Here is a 19,855-nt window from a genome sequence, read left to right as displayed (position 1 = left end):
ATAATATGGTCATAACTGTCATGACACATATTTAGACCTGTTGTGAGACATATATTGTGTTATTTTATGGCTGGTTATGACACCTACATAAGAGTGTCAAAACCCACAACACCTACCACACAAGGCAACACATTCCATTACACCATAGATGAATTGTCAACAGTAAGTTTGTTATATAAAATTTTCTGAAATTGACAATATTAAATGATCATTGTAATTGTGCACAAATTGATGTCAGACATGCACCTAGCCCAATACTCTGTGGCTGATGACTGGGATGAATGCAGGAGCAGATTTCAGGAGCAGGACAATACACCCTCTCTTTGACTGATGACTGAAATGAGGTATTAATGAAAAAATATATAAACACAACCTGCAACAATGTCAACGATTTTACTGGGTTACAATTCATATAAGAAAATCAATCAATTTAAATAAATTAATGAGGCCCTAATCTATGGATTTCACATGACTGGGCAGGGGCGCAGTCATGGGTGGGCCTGGGAGGGCAATCACCCACTGGCGAGCCAGGCCTAGGCAAACAGAATGATATTTTCCCCACAAAATGGCTTTATTACAGACATAAATACTCCTCAGTTTCATCAGCTGCCCGGATAGCTGGTCTCAGATGATCCCGCAGGTGTACATATGGATCATGACAGTGTTATGACACGCTCATAACCATATCATAATATGTCATATCAACTGACATAACTTGTCATATCCTGTCATTATATGGTCATAACACTGTCATGACCCATATATGTACACCTGAATTTCTCGCTGGGTGTCAAGTAAAGTGTTACCATTGGAAACATAAATACATTTGCACGTTGAGCACTTGTTGTCTCTCAAATATGCTGTTACTGTTGTTGTTTAGCTAGCTAGCACATTTTTGCCATATTAGCAAAGATGTGACATCAGTCAAAATACCTCAAAACAGGATATGGCATTGTCATGGAAATTCTACACAGGGACACTCGAAGTCAATCTTAAATGAATCATTGTTTATTTAGAGCACGCTGTAGATGTCCCAGTCAAACTTAGATGCATAAAGTGTCGGTCTGAAGAGAGCTTCACCGGGCCAGTCCCGTTAGTTCTCTTATATACTGCTCACACAGACAAGTTATATTTGCATGATTTAGCTTATTCATTGTTCATAATTAATTAATCATTAACGTTTGGTTCATGCATGTGACCGACCAATACCTTAAGAGGCTTCCTCTCTCCAAGCTGAGACCTTGAAACTAAGATATCCCTTTAGTTCTCAAAACACGGTTCTGGGTGTACTGCCAAATTGCATGCTGATAGTGAGGATTCCTCCTCTGCACGTTCAATCAGTCACTTGCATGAGCACAGAAATTGGTTTTTAGAAAAACACAAACAGAAAATGTTCCATCACAGTATCACTAACTAGACACAACAAGCTGAAACGAACCACCTAAGAATCCCACATGGCAGCTTCTTGTCAATGTTGCTAGTTATCTGGTCATCCAGAATCACAACTACACATGGACTTCTGCCTCATTGAAGCATGCGCTTTGTTTTCGTGACCTTGTCAGCTAACCCGTCTATGATACTTGACTCTTTTTTGTCATGTTAAGTACCTGCTGTGTGATTACTACTGTCCATAGACTGAGTTGAGTCTTTCAAAGTATTGACTCCACTGGTGTTGTTCTCTTCTGGCAGTGTGACCATCAGACTGGGCATTGCTCTCCTGTAGGGGAGAGAAGAGAGGAGTGGAGAGAGAAGAGATAAATGAGGGTGGCAGGTAGCTTAGTGGTTAGACCATTGGGCCGGTAGCCGAAAGGTTACTAGATCGAATCCCCGAGCTGACAAGGTAAAAATCTGTCCTTCTGCCCCTGAACAAGGCAGTTAACCCACTGTTCCCAGGCCGTCATTGTAAATAAGAATGTTTTCTTAACTGACTTGCCTAGATAGATATAAATAAATAAAAATGAGAGAAGAGGTGAAAACAGGAGAGACATCAGGGAGCAAAAAAGATTTGAGACAAAAGGAGAGTAGAGATGAGTGGAGACAGTACTGATGAAGAGAGGAGACAGTGCTGATTAACCCATACAGTAAGAGCCAATTTATGCTTGATCCGAAAATCATGTATGGTGGGACACAATTGCGGAGCCTCCGGAGGTACGCAGAGGCCAAATTCGGCTCTGTCACCGCATCACCGCGTGCCTCTGAAATTGTGTAACAATGCAGATGACTCCGAATAGCTCCGCATTGACACGATTGGGTCAGGGTAGGTGAGGGTAGGAGGTCCTTTATAAACACAAACTCACTTCCTTGACAACTTCCTTCACAACAGCTCTGCGTTGCTCGGCAAAGCATAAGTATGAATGCCCTGTCTTCTGCAGAGGACATATTGTAAATGTACTGTAAATACTGTACTGACATACTGTAAATGCTGCAAGGCCAAATGCAGATGTGCAGCTTTTACGGTGATACAGGAGAGCAATGCCTCCGGAGGCTCCGCTTTGGGGGGTGCTACTAAAGTATTTGGAATTATTTTAAGAAGGTCAAATCAAGGATCGTTTAGCTATTTGAATTGTAAGACCCCTTCAAGTATAAAAAATATTAAACAATGATTTCATGACAAATTATTTTTTGCCTTACTGCTATTAGCTCATACAAACGCATTGGATAACAGATTCACTACATTTAAGAACAGATAGTCCCTAAAATAAGTTTATTCTGAAATGTCTGTCCTGTACAGTGCTTCCGGAAGTTTTCAGACCCTTTGACTTTTTCCACATTTTGTTACATCGCAGCCTTATTCTAAAATGTATTAAATTCAATGTTTTTCTCATCAATCTACACACAATACCTCATAATGACAAAGCAAAAACAGCTTTTTAGAAATTTTTGCAAATGTATTGGGGGAAAAATATTGAAATACCTCATTTACACAGGTATTCAGACCCTTTTCTATGAGATTTGAAAGTAAGCTCAGGTGCATCCTGTTCCCATTGATCATTCTTGAGATGTTTCTACAACTTGATTGGAGTCCACCTGTGGTAAATTCAACTGATTGGACATGATTTGGAAAGGCACACACCTGTCTATATAAGGTCCCACAGTTGACAATGCATTTCAGAGCAAAAACCAAGCCTTGAGGTCGAAGGAATTGTCCGTAGAGCTCTGAGACGGGTTTGCGTCAAGGCACAGATCTGGGGAAGGGTACAAAAGCATTTCTGCATAATTGCAGGTCCACAAGAACACATTGGCCTCCATCATTCTTGAATGGATGAAGTATTGAACCACCAAGACTCTTCCTAGAGCTGGCCACTCAGCCAAACTGAGAAATCGAGGGAGAAGGGCATTGGTCAGGGAGATGACCAAGAACCCGATGGTCACTCTAACAGAGCTCCAGAGTTCCTCAGTGGAGATGGGAGAACCTTCCAGAAGGACAACCATCTCTGCAGCACTCCACCAATAAGGCCTTTATGGTAGACTGGCCAGGCGGAAGCCACTCCTCAGTAAAAGGCAAATGACTGCCCATTTGGAGTTTGCCAAAAGGCACCTAAAGGACTCAGACTGTGAGAAACAAGATTCTCTGGTACGATGAAACCAAGATTGAACTCTTTGACCTGAATGCCAAATGTCATCTCTATGGTGAAGCATGGTGGTGGCAGCATCATGCTGTGAGGATGTTTTTCAGCAGCAGGGACTGGGAGACTAGTCGGGACCGAGGGAAGGATGAACGGAGCAAAATACAGAGAGATCCTTGATGAAAACCTGCTCCAGAGCACTCAGGACCTCAGACTGGGGCAAAGGTTCACGTTCCAACAGGACAATGACCCTAAGCACACAGCCAAGACAACGCAAGAGTGGCTTCTGGACAAGTATCTGAATGTCCTTGAGTGGCCCAGCCAGAGCTCGGACTTGAACCCGATCGAACATCTCTGGAAAGACCTGAAAAGAGCTGTGCAGTGGCACTCCCTATCCAACCTGTCAGAGCTTGAGAGGATCTGCAGAGAAGAATAGGAGAAACTCCCCAAAAACAGGTGTGCCAAATTTGTAAGGTCATACCCAAGAAGACTCGTGGCTGTAACCACTGCCAAAAGTGCAATAAAAAAAAGAAAATAGCACGCTTACGTAGACCTAGCTTCACCCGCATCCGTTCCACGCATCGAAAGGGGTTGGAGTCGAAGGAAAAACAAATAAGTGCTACCAAATATAATAATATGCATTTCATAAATATTCTAATAAAGTGTGTAAATAAGATGAAATAAACAAGTCTGTAAAACCACAATGAGGACATAGCAAGTTTTCATTAGTCATTGGGTACATCGTACGGAAAACATCAGAGTAATCTTAAATAGGGACATAATTCATGTTCAAATTCACAACATAACATACATAGGCATTTCATCATTAAGTCCTTTAGGAAATAATGTCTGGAGGGTGAAAATCCAAACACATTCTCTTTTACTCAGAGTATTATTAATAATATCACCTCCCCTGTCTGATATCTTAACTTTCTCTATACCACAAAATCTAAAAGGTAGAAATGTCATGCTTTAGGTCATTAAAATGTACTGCGACTGGATAATCCCTGTCGTTTCTCCTAAAGGAACTTTTATGTTCACTAATTCTCTGTTTGAGAGAACGAGAGGTTTTACCGGCATAGCAGAGCCCACATTGACATTTAATAATGTAAATAACATGGGTGGTGGAACACGTAATCAAGTAATTTATTCAGAACCGTTTTCCTGTGTGTGGGTGGCAGAAATAGTCACACTTCATCATGTTTTTGCACTGTGTGCATCCTCTGCATTTATAGTTACCATTTGGAAGAGGGCGTAAAAGAGCCTGGCTGATTTTCTTTTGTTGTTGGCAGTTGGCATGAACCAATTTATCACGTAAATTGCGACCTCTCCTATACACAATAAGTAGTGGATTTTTAAATTCAGCCGGCAAAGCCAGTGTTTCTTGACCACATCTCCCACTTTTCGCGAGTTCAAAGTAAATGTGGTTGTGAACATTACGGATTGTTCTTTAGCTTTAGCGGGTCTTTTTTGTAGCAGTTCATCTCGTGTTTTTCCCAATGCCAAATTCAGAGCTTCATCCACACATTGTGGCGAATAGCCTCTTCTTAGAAACCTCATGCGCATCTCCGCTGCTTTTTCTAGATAATCCTCTGTGGAGTGGCATATACCGTGTAGTCTGAAAAACTGGCTTCTTGGAAGTCCTCTTTTTAATGGCTCAGGATGGAAGCTGTCCCCTGTAATAGAGTATTTCTATCCGTTTCTTTTCTATACAGAGTTGTAAACAGGGTTCCATTTGATTTCTCAATCCACATATCGAGGTAATGAACACGTTGTGTGTCACATTCAATAGTGAATTTGAGATTGGGGTCAATGTCATTGAGTAGTGCCATAAAATCTGACAGCTATTTTTCCATTCCTTCCCATATGCAAAAAATGTCATCAATATATCGATACCACTTCAGGACTTTATTCAAAAATGGATTTACGTTTTCATCATTAACAAAACGTTCTTCAAAAAGACCCACATATAGGTTAGCATAGCTCGGCGCGAATGTGGAGCCCATCGATGTTCCATTCGTTTGGAGGTAGTATTCATCATCAATCCTAAAATAGTTATACGTCAAAACATATTCAGCCAGCTCTAGAATAAAGTTTGTTGGTGGATATTTGTTAATATATCTGTCTCCCAAATAGTAATATTTGACCAGTTTATTCGACGTTTATTGTGAATTTTGGAATTTTTCGTTCCATACGCCAAGAGTTCTTGGACATGTGTGCTCCACATGGCTAGCCAAAGTTGCTAATTCGACAGAAGAAATGGACATTCTAAAACAAAACAATGATTTATTCTGGAACTAGGACTCCTTGCACTACATTCTGATGGAAGATCATCAAAGGTAAGAGAATATTTATGATGTTATTTCGTATTTTTGTGGTTTATGTTGGCTCCAACAAGGCGGAGAATTGCTGGGCGCTGTCTCACAATATTGCATGCTGTACGTTGTACTAAAGTAATTTTTTTTAATCTAACACAGCGGTTGCATTAAGAACCAGTGTATCTTTCATTTGCTGTACAACATGTATTTTTTAGTAAAGTTTATGATGAGTTTTTTGGTTAGATTACGTGACCGTCCAAAATTTCTCCGGACAATTTGGTGCATTATGGCTACGTATTCACAATGTAACACCACAATTTGTACCTATAAATATTCACATTTTCGAACAAAACATAAATGTATTGAATAACATGATGTTATAAGACTGTCATCTAATGAAGTTGTTCAAAGGTTAGTGATTAATGTTATCTCTATTTGTGGGTTTTGTGAAAGCTATGTTGGCGGTGAAAACATGGTGGAAACATGGCGTTGTGTGTTTGGCTATTGTGGTGAGGTAATATAAATATATATTGTGTTTTCGCTGTAAAACGTTTTAAAAATCGGAAATGATGGCTGGATTCACAAGATTCTATCTTTCATTTGCTGTATTGGACTTGTGATTTCATGAAATTATATTATATGATATCCCTGTGGCGCTAGGCTAGGCTATGCTAGTCAGCTTTTTTGATGAGGAGGATCCCGGATCCGGGAGGGTGAATCGGTAGAGGATAAGAAAGGTCAGGAAACATTTTCTTTTTTATTACATGTACTGTATTTAACTTGTTATTTATGGCACTAAACAGTCTCCATATATACTTCCATCAATTTTTTCAACTGGTACAGGTATAACTGTAGGAGTGCCGAGGGTGCTGCAGCACCCCCTGAACAATTGGAATAAAATAAATAGATTAATTAACAAAGATGTGTCAAAAAAGTAGTTATATATTTAAGAATAGTATCTTGCAGGATGAAATAGTTTGAACTGTAAGAGTTGTTGCCCTGTATCTTTCTCTGTGATTGTCATTCTAATGGAATCCAGAAAGAACAAAACCCTGTCGTCAAACACTTATATCAAAAGGTGCAAAGTTATGGGCAAAGACACAAAACATCCACATCAAATTAAGTATTTTTCTTGGTCAAATAACATGAAAAACAACCACCTTTTGTGCAGTATTAATTTACCATCCTTACAAACCACTTAATGTGTCACGCCCTGACCATAGTTTGCTTTGTATGTTTTATGTTTTGTTTGGTCAGGGTGTGATCTGAGTGGGCATTCAATGTTGTATGTCTGGTTTGTCTATTTCTATGTGTTTGGCCTGATATGGTTCTCAATCAGAGACAGGTGTTTTGCGTTGTCTCTGATTGGGAACCATATTTAGGTAGCCTGTTTTGTATTGTGGGTTGTGGGTGATTGTCTATGTGTAGTGTTTAGTGTCAGCACTATTTGTTATTTAGCTTCACGGTCGTTGTTTATTGTTTTTGTATTAGTTTCGCAAAGTGTTCTCTTTCTATTAAAAACAAGATGAGCACATACCACGCTGCATATTGGTCCTCCGATCCTTCAAACTTTTCCTCCTCAGACGAGGAGGAAGAAGACAGCCGTGACATAATGTAAATGTACATTATTGTATTGTCAGTGCTTGACTTGGGCCGGAGCTGACCAGAGTGCCATATAGGCACTTCTAATTTCGGGGGAATTGTGCACCAGTTTCTCTATTAAACAAAGAGCCTATTGCCGACCTAGATTCACACACTGAGGCAAAAAAAAAGATTGATCAAAGCGGAATGAAGGCGGGATCTGCATTGAATAGCAATGGAGAGTGGGCATTCATTTCCTGATTCTGCTTTCTTCAAGTTTATTTGCTGATAGTCTGTGAATTTGTGTGTGACAGTAGGCTGAATGTATATGATGCGCTGTGTAAAATTAGGTCAAATTAGGGTTTGTAAGGACATGAAAAGTCATTGAAATTAGTTTATTAATTTTTGCTAATTTAATTCATGGAGGCACACTTTTAAATATAATCAATGACTTAAAAATCGATATCAGCCATTATTTGAATGACTCTTCAGTAACTGTCTGTGTGTGTTGTGTGTGTGCCAGTGCAAATGGGCCATTGCCCGAGGAGAAAGAGCGCAACATCTTAGCAGCAGGTATAAAATAATGAAGAACAACATACAAACTATATAGCCAAATAAGCATCTTAAGGCTCGGGAGGAGTGTTCGGAAGTTCGGATGAATGACGTGCCCAAAGTAAACTACCTGTTACTCAGGCCCAGAAGCCAGGATATGCATATAATTGGTAGCATTGGATAGACAAAAATGTTAAAATAATGTATGTGAGTATTACAGAACTGATATTGCAGACGAAAACAAGAGGAAAATCCATCCGGAAATCATGGTCACGATTCAATGATAGCCTATTGGAAAAACAAATAGATAAGACCCAGATTGCAGTTCCTATCGCTTCCACTAGATGTCAACAGTCTTTAGAAAGGGTTTCAGGCTTGTTTTTTTTTTTAAATGAGCAAGTAGTTGTAGTTTTTCCAAGGTGTCTCTCATTAGAAAGTATCCTTGTTGCGCGCGTGAATGAGGTGTGCGCTCTTCGCTATTTATCTTCCCTATTGAACATACTATTCTCCGTCTTAAATTGTATAGTTTATTTAGATATTAGAGTACCTGAGGATTAATTCGAAACATCGTTTGACTTGTTTGGACGAACTTTACCGGCAACTTTTTGGAATCATTTGTATGCATGTTGAACGAGTGGATTACTGAAATTGATGGCACCTACTAAACTGATTTTTGGGGATATAAAGAAGGACTTTATCGAACAAAACAACCATTCATTGTGTAGCTGGGACCCTTGGGATTGCAAACAGAGGAAGATCTTCAAAGTTTTATCGCTATTTGGGATTTTGTGACGCCTGGTCTGGTTTGAAAAAGTATTTTGATGTGGGGCGCTGTCCTCAGATAATCGCATGGTATGCTTTTGCGGTAAAGCCTTTTTGAAATCTGACAATGCGGTTGGATTAACAAGAAATTAAGCTTTTAAACGATATAAGACACTTGTATTTTTATGAATGTTTAATATTACGATCTTTGTATTTTGAATTTCATGCTCTGCAATTTCACCAGATGTTGTCAAAGTGGAACGCTATCGGTACACCGATCCCAAAGAGGGGTTACTTTTTCATGTAGGCTATAATAATGGTCATGAAAATGTGGTTGCCATGTAGAAGTAATGGAAAATGTGTATGAACCCTTAATGTCTTCATGGTGATGGAAAGTCTATAGGTACAAACCTAGATGACCAACCTACTATACACAATGCTTAATTTAGGATTAAAGAAGTGCAAGATCTGTCTTTGTCCAAGTCGGTCCATTAGACTTTGTTCACCAAAATACCCAAATTACATTATGCTATAAAGACCTCTGATTATTCACTGTTAACTTCTTGCCGCACGGATCCCTTTAGCGGGATCATTTTCGTAAACAACCGTTGAATTGCAGAGCGCCAAATTCTAAAATAATACTAAAAATATTTATAATCATGAAATCACAAGTGAAATATCCCAAAACACAGCTTAGCTTGTTGTTACTCCTCCTATCGTGTCAGATTTTGAAAATATGCTTTACAGCGAAAGCAATCCAAGCGTTTGTGAATTTATCAATCACTAGACAAAACAGTAAGAACAGCTAGCCCCAAATTAGCTTGGTCATGAAAGTCAGAAAAGCAATCAAATTAATCGCTTACCTTAAATAATCTTCGGATGTTTGCACTCACGAGACTCCCAGTTACACAATAAATGTTATTTTTGTTCAATAAAGATTAGTTTTATAACCAAAAACCGCCATTTGGTTTGCGCGTTATGTTCAGAAAACCACAGGCTCGTTCCGGTCCTGAAAGGCAGACGAAAATTCCAAAAAGTATCCGTAATGTTCGTAGAAACATGTCAAACGTTTTTTATAATCAATCCTCAGGTTGTTTTTAACATACATAATCGATGATATTTCAACCGGACGTTAACCTATTCAATACTACAGAGAAAGAAAATGTTGAGCTACATCTCTCGGGCGCAGGAACTAATCAAAGGACACCTGACACGTTTTGAAAAATCTCGCACATTTTTCAAAATAAAAGCTTGAAACTATGTCTAAAGCCTGGTCACAGCCTGAGGAAGCCATTGGAAAAGGAATCTGGTTGATACCCCTTTAAATGGAGGAGGGGCAGGCAACGGAATAGGGATTTTTCCAAATAAAAGGCACTTCCGGGTTGGATTTCCTCAGGTTTTCCCCTGCAAAATCAGTTCTGTTATACTCACAGAAAATATTGTGACAGTTTTGGAAACTTTAGAGTGTTTTCTATCCTAATCTGTCAATTATATGCATATTCTAGCATCTGGACCTAAGAAATAGTCCGTTTACCTTGGGAACGTTATTTTTCCAAACATAAAAATTCTGCCCCTTAGCTGAAAGAAGTCAAGTGGTTTGTGATGATGTTATGTTGTGGCTCAGTTGGTAGAGCATGTCGCTTGCAATTCTACGGTTGTGGGTTTATTCCCATGGGGGACCAGTACGAAGAAGTATGAACATGTATGCACTCGCTACTGTAAGTTTCTCTGGATAAGACCGTCTACTAAAATGGAAAAGGAATGAATAGATTGTTTCAGTTTTCACATAGAAACAATTTGCATTTGCAAAGTACTTCAAGAAACTGGAAAACATACAGTATATCAGAGCAAGTATTTTTATATTCCACAAGTATTATCAGATTAACTGTCGTAAAGATAATTAGCTGACTCAAGTTACTAATGCTGGTAAACACTCAAATACATTTAGTAAAAAAGAATATCACAAAAGTAGTGCAGTGTGTCTTTACTTGTCCTGTTTTAGTGGAACAATAAACATCTTCAGAGTGGGCAAAAACAAAATATCTGCATCCCCTCCTCCCTCCCACCCCGTCGGTAAAGACATTGCATCACCCCCACCCCAAACTACGTCCCGTGGCTATGGGTACCAGGGGACCTTCAGGCGAGTCTTGTGAGGCCTGTGTGCGTAATACAAAAAACAACCGACATGTTCATGAGAGTCTCAACTTTCCACAGAGGGGTCATATTAGTGTCTAGCCCAAACTGCTACAGACAGACAGAAGTTGGCAGATAGGCTGTATCGACTTCAGACGAGTCCCAAGACGCTTGTTGGGGTCATAGAACACCATCGTTATAGGCATTTTACGGTAACAAATGATCTTATTGTAATCTTTCTTACCGTGGTTTCCTCTTAACAATAATAGCACTTACAGTTGACCAGGGCAGCTCTAGCATGGCAGAAATGTGATAAACTGACTTTTTGGAAAGGTGGCATCCTATGATGGTGCCACATTGAAAGTCACTGAGCTCTTCAGTAAGGCCGTTCAACAGCCAATATTTTTTTATGGAGATTGCATGGCGTTGTGCTTGATTTTATACACCTGTCAGCAATGGGTGTGGCTGAAATAGCCAAATTCACTAATTTGAAGGGATGTCCACATACTTTCTAAGTGGTATATATTGAAGACAACTTTGAAGTGTTATTGCTGTAAAATTACAGTATGTTGCTGTATTCTGATTACAGTACACTCTTGTAAAATATATTGAATGTATTTTAACTGCAACTCAGTAGCCGGTAAGATATTATAATTTTACATGCTAAGTGATACAGTACAATCTTGTAAAATGACTCAACCTACTGGGATTTAAACTCACAACCTCCTGGTTGCGAGCAACCTGACATTTCCGGCTACACCACCATTCTGTCATCTGAATTTGTCGCGTTAGGAGGATTTCAACTTATATTGGCTTACCCCGGCCATTTTAAGAATATTTGTCTTGACTTTAACCTGACTCAACTCATTGCAAAACGCCACACGAATTAATGTAAAAAATCAAACAAACTCTTCACTGATTGACCTAATTCTGACAAACTGCCCCCACAAGTACTTATCTAGTGGGGTCTTTGCTAATGATCTCAGTTATCACTGTCCTATTGCATGTATTAGAGATACCAAACAGATTAACACTGATCTTCATAATTATGAAGAGACATTTTATACATTTTCCAACTCAAACTTTTCTTCATGATATGTATTACTCTGACATTTCCTAAATCATTTTTATTTACTCTAATTTATTCAGGGGAGGCAAATTGAGAAAAATTTCTCAGTTGCAATGGTGCCTAGAGGGCAAAAATTCCTTCAACACAACAAAAATATATAAACTACAAGACAGCTATAAATACAGTGAGATCCAAAAGTATTGGGACAGTGACACGTTTTTTGTTTGTTTGGCTCTGAACTACAGCACGTTGGATTTGAAAATATACAATGACTATGAGTTTAAAGTGCAGACTGTCAGCTTTAGTTTGAGGGTATTTTTTATCCTTAGCAGGTGAACCATTAGAAATTACATTACTTTTTGTACATAGTCCCCCCATTTTGGTGGACCAAAAGTATAAGAACAAATTAATTTACAGTGCCTTCAGAAAGTATGCATACCCCTTGATTTAATCCACACTTTGTTTGACTAACAAAACATAGTTTTTTTTTAATCGTTCATCTTCACACAATACCCCATAATGAAAAGTTTAAATATGTTTATAGAAATATTTGCAAATTTATTGCAAATTAAATAAATAAATAACTAATTTACGTAAGTATTCACACCGCTGAGTCAATACATGTTAGAATCACCTTTGGCAGCTTTAAGTCTTTCTTGGTAAGTCTGAGCTTTGCACACCTGGATTATAAATATTTGCACATTATTCTTTTTTTAATTCTTCAACTCTGTCAAATCGGTTGTTGATCATTGCTAGACAGCCATTCAAGTCTTGCTATAGATTTTCAAACTCATTTTTGTCAAACCTGTAACTAGTCCACTCGGGGACATTCAAGGTCGTCCAGGTAAGCAACTCCAGTGTATATTAGGCCTTGTGTTTTAGGTTATTGTCCTGCTGATGTAACAGTATAACTTTAGTACGTCCCCTCGCCCCGACACGGGCGCGAACCAGGGACCCTCTGCACACATCCACATCAGTCACCCACGAAGCATCGTTACGCATCGCTCCACAAAGGCCACGGCCCTTGCAGAGCAAGGAGCAACACTACTTCTAGGTTTCAGAGCAAGTGACGTAACTGATTGAATCGCTACTAGCGCGTACCCGCTAACTAGCTAGCCATTTCACATCCGTTACACTGAAAGGTGAATTTGTCTCCCAGTGCCTTTTGGAAATCAGACTGAACCAGGTTTTCTTTTAGGATTTTGCCTGTGCTTAGCTCTATTCCGTTTCTTTTTATCATAAACTCCCTAGTCCTTTAAGATGACAACCATACCCATAACATGATTCAGCCACCACTATGCTTGAAAATATGGAGAGTGGTACTCAGTAATGGGTTGTATTGGATTACCCCAAAACATAACACTTTTTATTCACGATAATTGCTTCGCCACATTGTTTTGCAGTATTACTTTAGTGCTTTGTTGCAAACAGGATGGATGTTTTGGAATATGTTTTATTATGTACAGGCTTCCGTCTTTTCACTTTGTCAATTAGGTTATTGTGGAGTAACTACAATGTTGTTGATCCATCCTCAGTTTTATCTCATCACAGCCATTAAGGTTTTTAAAGTTGGGCTCAAGTTGGGCTCACAGTGAAATCCTTGAGCGGTTTCCTTCCTCTCCTGCAACTGAGTTAGGAATGACTCCTGTATCTTTGTAGTGACTGGGTGTATTGATACAACATCCAAAGTGAAATTAATAACTTCACCATGCTAAAAGGGATATTCAATGTTTGCTTTTAATTGTATTTACCCATCTTCCAATAGGTGCCCTTCTTTGTGAGGCATTGAAAACCTCCCTGGTCTTTGTGGTTGAATCTGTGTTTGAAATGAATTATTCAACTGAGGGACCTTACAGATAATTGTATGTGTGGGGTGCAGAGATGAAGTACTCATTAAAAAATCATGTTAAACACTATTATTGCACACAGAGTGAGTCCATGCAACTTAGTATGTGACTTGTTAAGCAAATGTTTACTCGTCAACGCATTTAGGCTTGCCATACCAAAGGGGTTGAATAATTCATTAGATTTTTTTGTTGAAAAAACATAATTCCACTTTGACATTATGGGTACTGTGTGTAGGCCAGTGGCTAAAAAACTCAATTTAATCAATTTTAAATTCATTCTGTAACACACCAACATTTGGAAAAGGTCAAGGGGTGTGAATACTTTCTGAAGGCACTGTATTCACACATTCTCAAAAAGAAGAATATTGTTAGGCTACAGTGTGGGTTCCCTGGGGTACAAAAAGGTCAAAGGTACACACATAAGGAACTCATATGGTACTGGTTGTGCGGATAATCTATTATTATGGTACATTTTTGTACCCAATATTTTGAATATAAGCTACAATCATCACTGTGCTCTGAAATGTAGGTGTGGACAATGTACTGGCGGGGAACATTAGCATATTTGGGAGGTCTAATATTTGTATTTGTGCCAACCGTAAACAGCATACAGCAACAAAAAAAACGAATTTACCAATTTACTAATTTACTGTAAAATGATACCAAAGATTACAGTTAGAGTATTTGTTACTGTATAACAATGACAGTAGTATCATTGGTGTCATAAATCAAGTACAGTAACAGTATTAGATACTGTAAATTACTGTACAGTAACATACCGTACCTTTTTTTAACTTCTTCTCTTACAGGTACTGGCTGCCAGTAAGTTACCGTAGAAACAACAACATTTGTGCAGTGTTTGTTAAAAACAGTGAGTGAGTGCAGTTCTGGATTTTCTGGAGCACAGAGGTTTTGGACAAAAGATACAGAGATTTCTACGCATATGTAGGATCCGCTGCGCTCCCCCTCTCAGTCCTTTCAGCTACTGCTGTGTCTAGACTGCACTTTAGGAACACATTCCTAATATTGAGTTGCACACCCTTTTGTGTGGAACAGCCTCAATTCATCTGGGCATGGACTCTACAAGGTGGAATGCTGTCCCATGTTGACTCCAGTGCTTCCCACAGTTGTGTCAAGTTGGCTGGATGTCCTTTGGGCAGTGGACCATTGTTTATTTATCTTTAATACATTTTTTACCCCTTTTTCTCCCCAATTGGTAGTAACAGTCTTGTCCCATGGCTGCAACTCCCATACGGACTCGGGAGAGGCGTGCCTCCTCTGAAACACAACCCAGCCAAGCCGTACTGCCTCTTGACACAATGCTTGCTTAACCTGGAAGCCAGCCGCACCAATGTGTCAGAGGAAACACCGTGCACCTGGCGACCGTGTCAGCGTGGATTGCGGCCAGCCAGCCACAAGAGTCGATAGAGTGCGATGGTACAAGGACAACCCGTACGATGCTGGGCCAATTGTGTGCCGCCTCCGGGGTCTCCCGGTTGGCTGCGACACAGTCTGGGATCGAACCAGGATCTGTAGTGACGAAGCTAGCACTGCGTTGCAGTGCCTTAGACCGCTGCGCCACTCGGGAGGCCTGGTGGTGGACAATTCTTGATACACACGGGAAACTGTTGAGCGTGAAAAACCCAGCAGTGTTGCAGTTCTTGACACACTCAAACCGGTAATCCTGGCACCTACTACCATACCCTGTTCAAAGGCACTTGAATATTTCGTCTTGCCCATTCACCCTCTGAATGACACACATACACAATCCATGTCTCAATTGTCTCAAGGCTTGAAAATGTTTCTTTAACCTGTCTCCTCCCCTTCATCTACATTGAAGTGGATTTAATAAGGGATCATAGCTTTCACCTGGATTAACCTGGTCAGTTTAGGTCATGGAAAGAGCAGGCGTTCCTAATGTGTTGTACACTCGGTGTATATGTTTTTGGAATGTTCTTTCAGTTGTTCATTGGCAAAATCATCATGATCAAAATTGGTTGACAGTTCAGAAGAGGGTGAGTAGCCTCTTCTGACTCCTCTAGCTCCACATGATGGTGCTAGCCAGCCTTGCTGCTTTGTGGAGTCCGCCACTAGCACAGTCACTGTAGTCAGCTCAGCTTTCCCCATTGAAACCGTGTCTGTCAGGGCCGGTCCTTGCCGTTCTGCCGCCATAGGCAAGACCAAAAAATAACTGCACCAAAAAAAGACATCCAAGGCGTTGGTCTGTGCTCAATGAGGTGCAGCCTAAAACAGGCCATTGCATTGGCTTTATTAGTCCTGATTTCTGTGACTAATCATTTTGCCTATTTAAACTCTGAATATCAGCTACCCAGGTTTATGAGGAGTTATCGCGAGCCTAGGAAATGCATAAGTATTTTCATTTTCGCTATGATCAAAAATTGAAGAATACAAACTTGAAACCACTGATCATGACAATGGTGGTGTGAAACTCCTGGACAGCAGTTGTGATTGTCCATTCCATATTGTCCATTTTAGTTTGACGTGTCCTGTTTTTAGGATATGTTGTTTGTTAACATGACAGCAAATGTTTTAGTTGACTGAGTGCCATTTAGAGAAACCTGAATTTTGCAAAAAGTGTCAGTGTCATTACATTGTCATACATTTTATCTCCAGCCTGTAGGCTACACAATTTATTTATTTTTAAAATTGATTTAACCTTTATTTAGCTAGGCAAGTCAGTTAAGAACAAATTCTAATTTACAATGACGGCCTAGGAACAGTGGATTAACTGCCTTGTTCAGGGGCAGAACACAGATTTTTACCTTGTCAGCTCGGTGATTCAATCTAGCAACATTTCGGTTACTGGCCCAACGCTCTAAGCACTAGGCTACCTGCCGCCCCAGAAAAGGCCACATACTCTTTCTACCATATCCTATAGCTGCTACATGATTTATATTGGATATTTTTTTGGGACAGAGCGTTGGTGGAGCGCTGTAGAGCTGGATCTCTCCAACAGCACCCTGGAGAGGCGAGCTGGGAATGGACAAGCAAAATATGTTGCGCTCCCTGCTTTTGACAAATTGGGCACTGCTCACCTAAAAAGCCCATACGCCACTGGTTGAGAGCAATTGTCATTGTTTTGGGGCAGAATTATGAGGTTTTATGTGTTGTTGTTGGACGTGCGTCTTGGTCAGGTTAGCTCAGAAAATGCAGCCCTGGTCAATCTGCCACCATAGACGGCCGCCTAATCCTATCAAGTGAAATTCTCCTGTCTTATCTGGTGTCCTATTTGAACTTAAATATGTTCTCTCTAATTCTCCTCTCGAACTCTCCACCCTCCAGGAGGACCTGAGCCCTAGTACCATGCCTCAGGACTACCTGGCATGATGACTCCTGGCTGTCCCCAGTCCACCTGGTCATGATACTGATCCAGTTTCTGCTGTTTTTCCTGTGGCTATGGAACACTGATCTGTTCACCGGACGTGCTACCTTGTCCTGGACATAGTGTTTTCGACTCTCCATCTTTCTCTCTCGCTCTCTCGCTCTCTCTCTCTCTACCCACACCTGCTGTCTCGACCTCTGAATGCTCGGCCAACTGACATTTACTCCTGAGGTGCTGACCTGTTGCATGCTCTACAACTACTGCAATTATTATTTGACCCTGCTGGTCATCTATGAACATTTGAACATCTTGAAGAACTATCTGGCCTTAATGGCCGTGTACTCTTATAATCTCCACTCGGCACAGCCACAAGAGGACTGGACACCCCTCAGAGCCTGGTTCCTTTCTAGGTTACTTACTAGGTTCCTGCATTATAGGGAGTTTTTCCTAGACACCGTGCTTCTACATCTGCATTGCTTGCTGTTTGGGGTTTTAGGCTGGGTTTCTGCCTAAGCACTTTCTGACATCTGATCGAAAAAGGGCTTTATAAATACATTTGATTTGATTTGATAGAGTAAAGTGAGAAACTTGAAATTACGTGTAAAATAACACGTGGGCAGAGCGTGATTCGGATCCTAAGTTTGGTTTCCACTAGTTACCACAGCCACAAATTTGGCAATTTCAAAATAATTAATGAAAACTCCGTATTCGTAGCCTGGCCTTTCAGAAAAGGCATGTTCGACCCTCCCTCAGGAAGAAATTTCCCATTTTCTAAAACCTTACATTCTGCACATTTTCAAGACAACATAAACATAAGCAGGAGGCTGCATGAAGTGTTTAGTGCGTAAAAGAAACACATGAGCAGAACATTGGGAGTTTTAGAAAACAGGAAAAGGCATCCTGCTGGTGGGACAAACACAAGTCACACAGCCACTTCGTTTAGTAATGATCTAGTGCTGAATGGAAAGGGAAAGGGGGATACCTAGTCAGTTAGTACCACAACTGAATGCATTCAACCGAAATGTGTCTTCCTCATTTAACCCAACCCATCTGGAATTAAGCTACTGACCTCTCCTTGCCTATCACAATGACTTGTGACAGTCTGTTCCTGTTTTTGTTTCCTGTAGAAACAAAGTAACATGAATTACATATTTTATTGAACATTTTACTCCTACTCAACAATAGATACAAAATGAGACCACAGTGCTTTAAGCAATGCAGATTTGATTGAACTGAGCTCTTAGGTACACTACTTTGAGCTACTCACCTACACAGCCAGACCATACAGCAGATGTTCATGCAGAGAACCACTCCCCCAATAGCAGATGGAATTGTGAAGAGCAATAACCTCCGTAGGCCATGTTCAGCATGATCTGTGTTAAGACAGAAACAATTGTGGTTTTCAGGAGAGTTGACAAGTCTAAAACAAGTGTTATATTTCTTTGCTTTATAACAATATAGTAAAAAAAAAAGGGAGATAATAACCAAATAATAACATTAACATTCAGTATTGATGGTTTGCAATTATTATCACAATAATTGACATTTTTGTTCATGTCAAAATTCAACTTCAGAAATGTGCATTTTTATATCTGGCATTACAGAATACAGTTTCTTCTCCACATGTTACAGTATAAACAGAACATTACTTCCATTACCTGTGAGGTTATTAGTGATGGTCATATTCCACTCCATTGTCCGTACACCACTTTGATCATCTGTTATTTGACAGCTGTAGCTCCCGGTGTCATTTAGCTGTACATTAAAGATAGTCAGCTTTGTAGGTGGATCAACACTCATCCTGTCAGAGGTGATTTTTCTTTCAGTTTTATTCAGTGTCTCACTATGAGAGAAAATGAGAACTGTGTCCTTCTTCCAGATGTATGATGCATTCGTCTCTGAGTTATTGCAAACCAAAGTAACAATTTCTCCCAAAGAAGCTGATTTATTTGTCAGATATTTTGTTGAGTCACCTGCTGACTCTATGGGACAGAAAACAACAAAGACAATGTTGTAAGTACTTTACTTTAAAGGACAGTGTGAGATTTTTTTTATCCTTTTAAGAAGTCATAAGAATGCAAACTGAACACAGACAGATAGGCAGGCAGGCAGGCAGGTACACACACACACACACACACACACACACACACACACACACACACACACACACACACACACACACACACACACACACACACACACACACACACACACACACACACACACACACACACACACACACACACACACACACACACACACACACTGTACTATGGTCATCCACTGTAGCTTACCTGTAGAGACAAGGAACAGCATGATGACCACAGACACCAGGTCCCAGAACAGGAGAGTTTCCATGACGATATTGGACGTAGCTGACTGACAGAGAGAGAAATGGACAGAGTGGAGTGGAACGTCAGAGTCTGAGATCAGTGTCACAGCTAGCTAACCAGGAACCACTCAGAGAGGGCGGGACATGAACATTTCGGTAGTCTGAGGAGGATGGAGAACAGAGGAAGTGGTCGTGTGAGAGAGAAGCACAGAAGTGAGTTTGTCTGAAACATCACAGCCATTGAACTTCGAGACATCACACATACCCACTCAGCATTTAATTACTGAGTGATTTACTGTGTGCTCAGAGTTGGATTTCAAGGTGAATTTCATATCCAAAAGCCCCATACCCC

General features: G+C 40.1%; 1 protein-coding gene across 1 annotated transcript; it reads right to left on the bottom strand.

Moving 5' to 3' along the window:
* Positions 1-985: 985 nt before the first annotated feature.
* Positions 986-19,604, bottom strand: LOC139546450 (uncharacterized). The gene is made up of 5 exons (XM_071354833.1): positions 19,466-19,604; positions 18,830-19,153; positions 18,439-18,544; positions 18,241-18,292; positions 986-1,717 (listed from the first exon to the last, which is right to left on the bottom strand). Exons 1-5 carry the CDS (start codon positions 19,527-19,529, stop codon positions 1,622-1,624), a joined length of 642 nt encoding a protein of 213 aa, XP_071210934.1. The 5' UTR covers positions 19,530-19,604; the 3' UTR covers positions 986-1,621.
* Positions 19,605-19,855: the final 251 nt, after the last annotated feature.

Source organism: Salvelinus alpinus, chromosome 20 (assembly GCF_045679555.1).
Source record: "Salvelinus alpinus chromosome 20, SLU_Salpinus.1, whole genome shotgun sequence".
NCBI lineage: Eukaryota > Metazoa > Chordata > Actinopteri > Salmoniformes > Salmonidae > Salvelinus > Salvelinus alpinus.
Note: the sequence above shows the minus strand (reverse complement) of the source record. Positions and strands in the feature narration are given on the sequence as shown.

Excerpts from the sequence above, each read along its gene's own strand:
- LOC139546450 (XM_071354833.1), bottom strand. The coding sequence starts at position 19,529 with ATGGAAACTCTCCTGTTCTGGGACCTGGTGTCTGTGGTCATCATGCTG. Across the intron at positions 18,545-18,829 it reads CATCACTAATAACCTCACAG|ATCATGCTGAACATGGCCTA; the intron begins GTAATGGAAGTA and ends GTCTTAACACAG. Across the intron at positions 1,718-18,240 it reads ATTGTGATAGGCAAGGAGAG|GAGAGCAATGCCCAGTCTGA; the intron begins GTCAGTAGCTTA and ends TCTCCCCTACAG.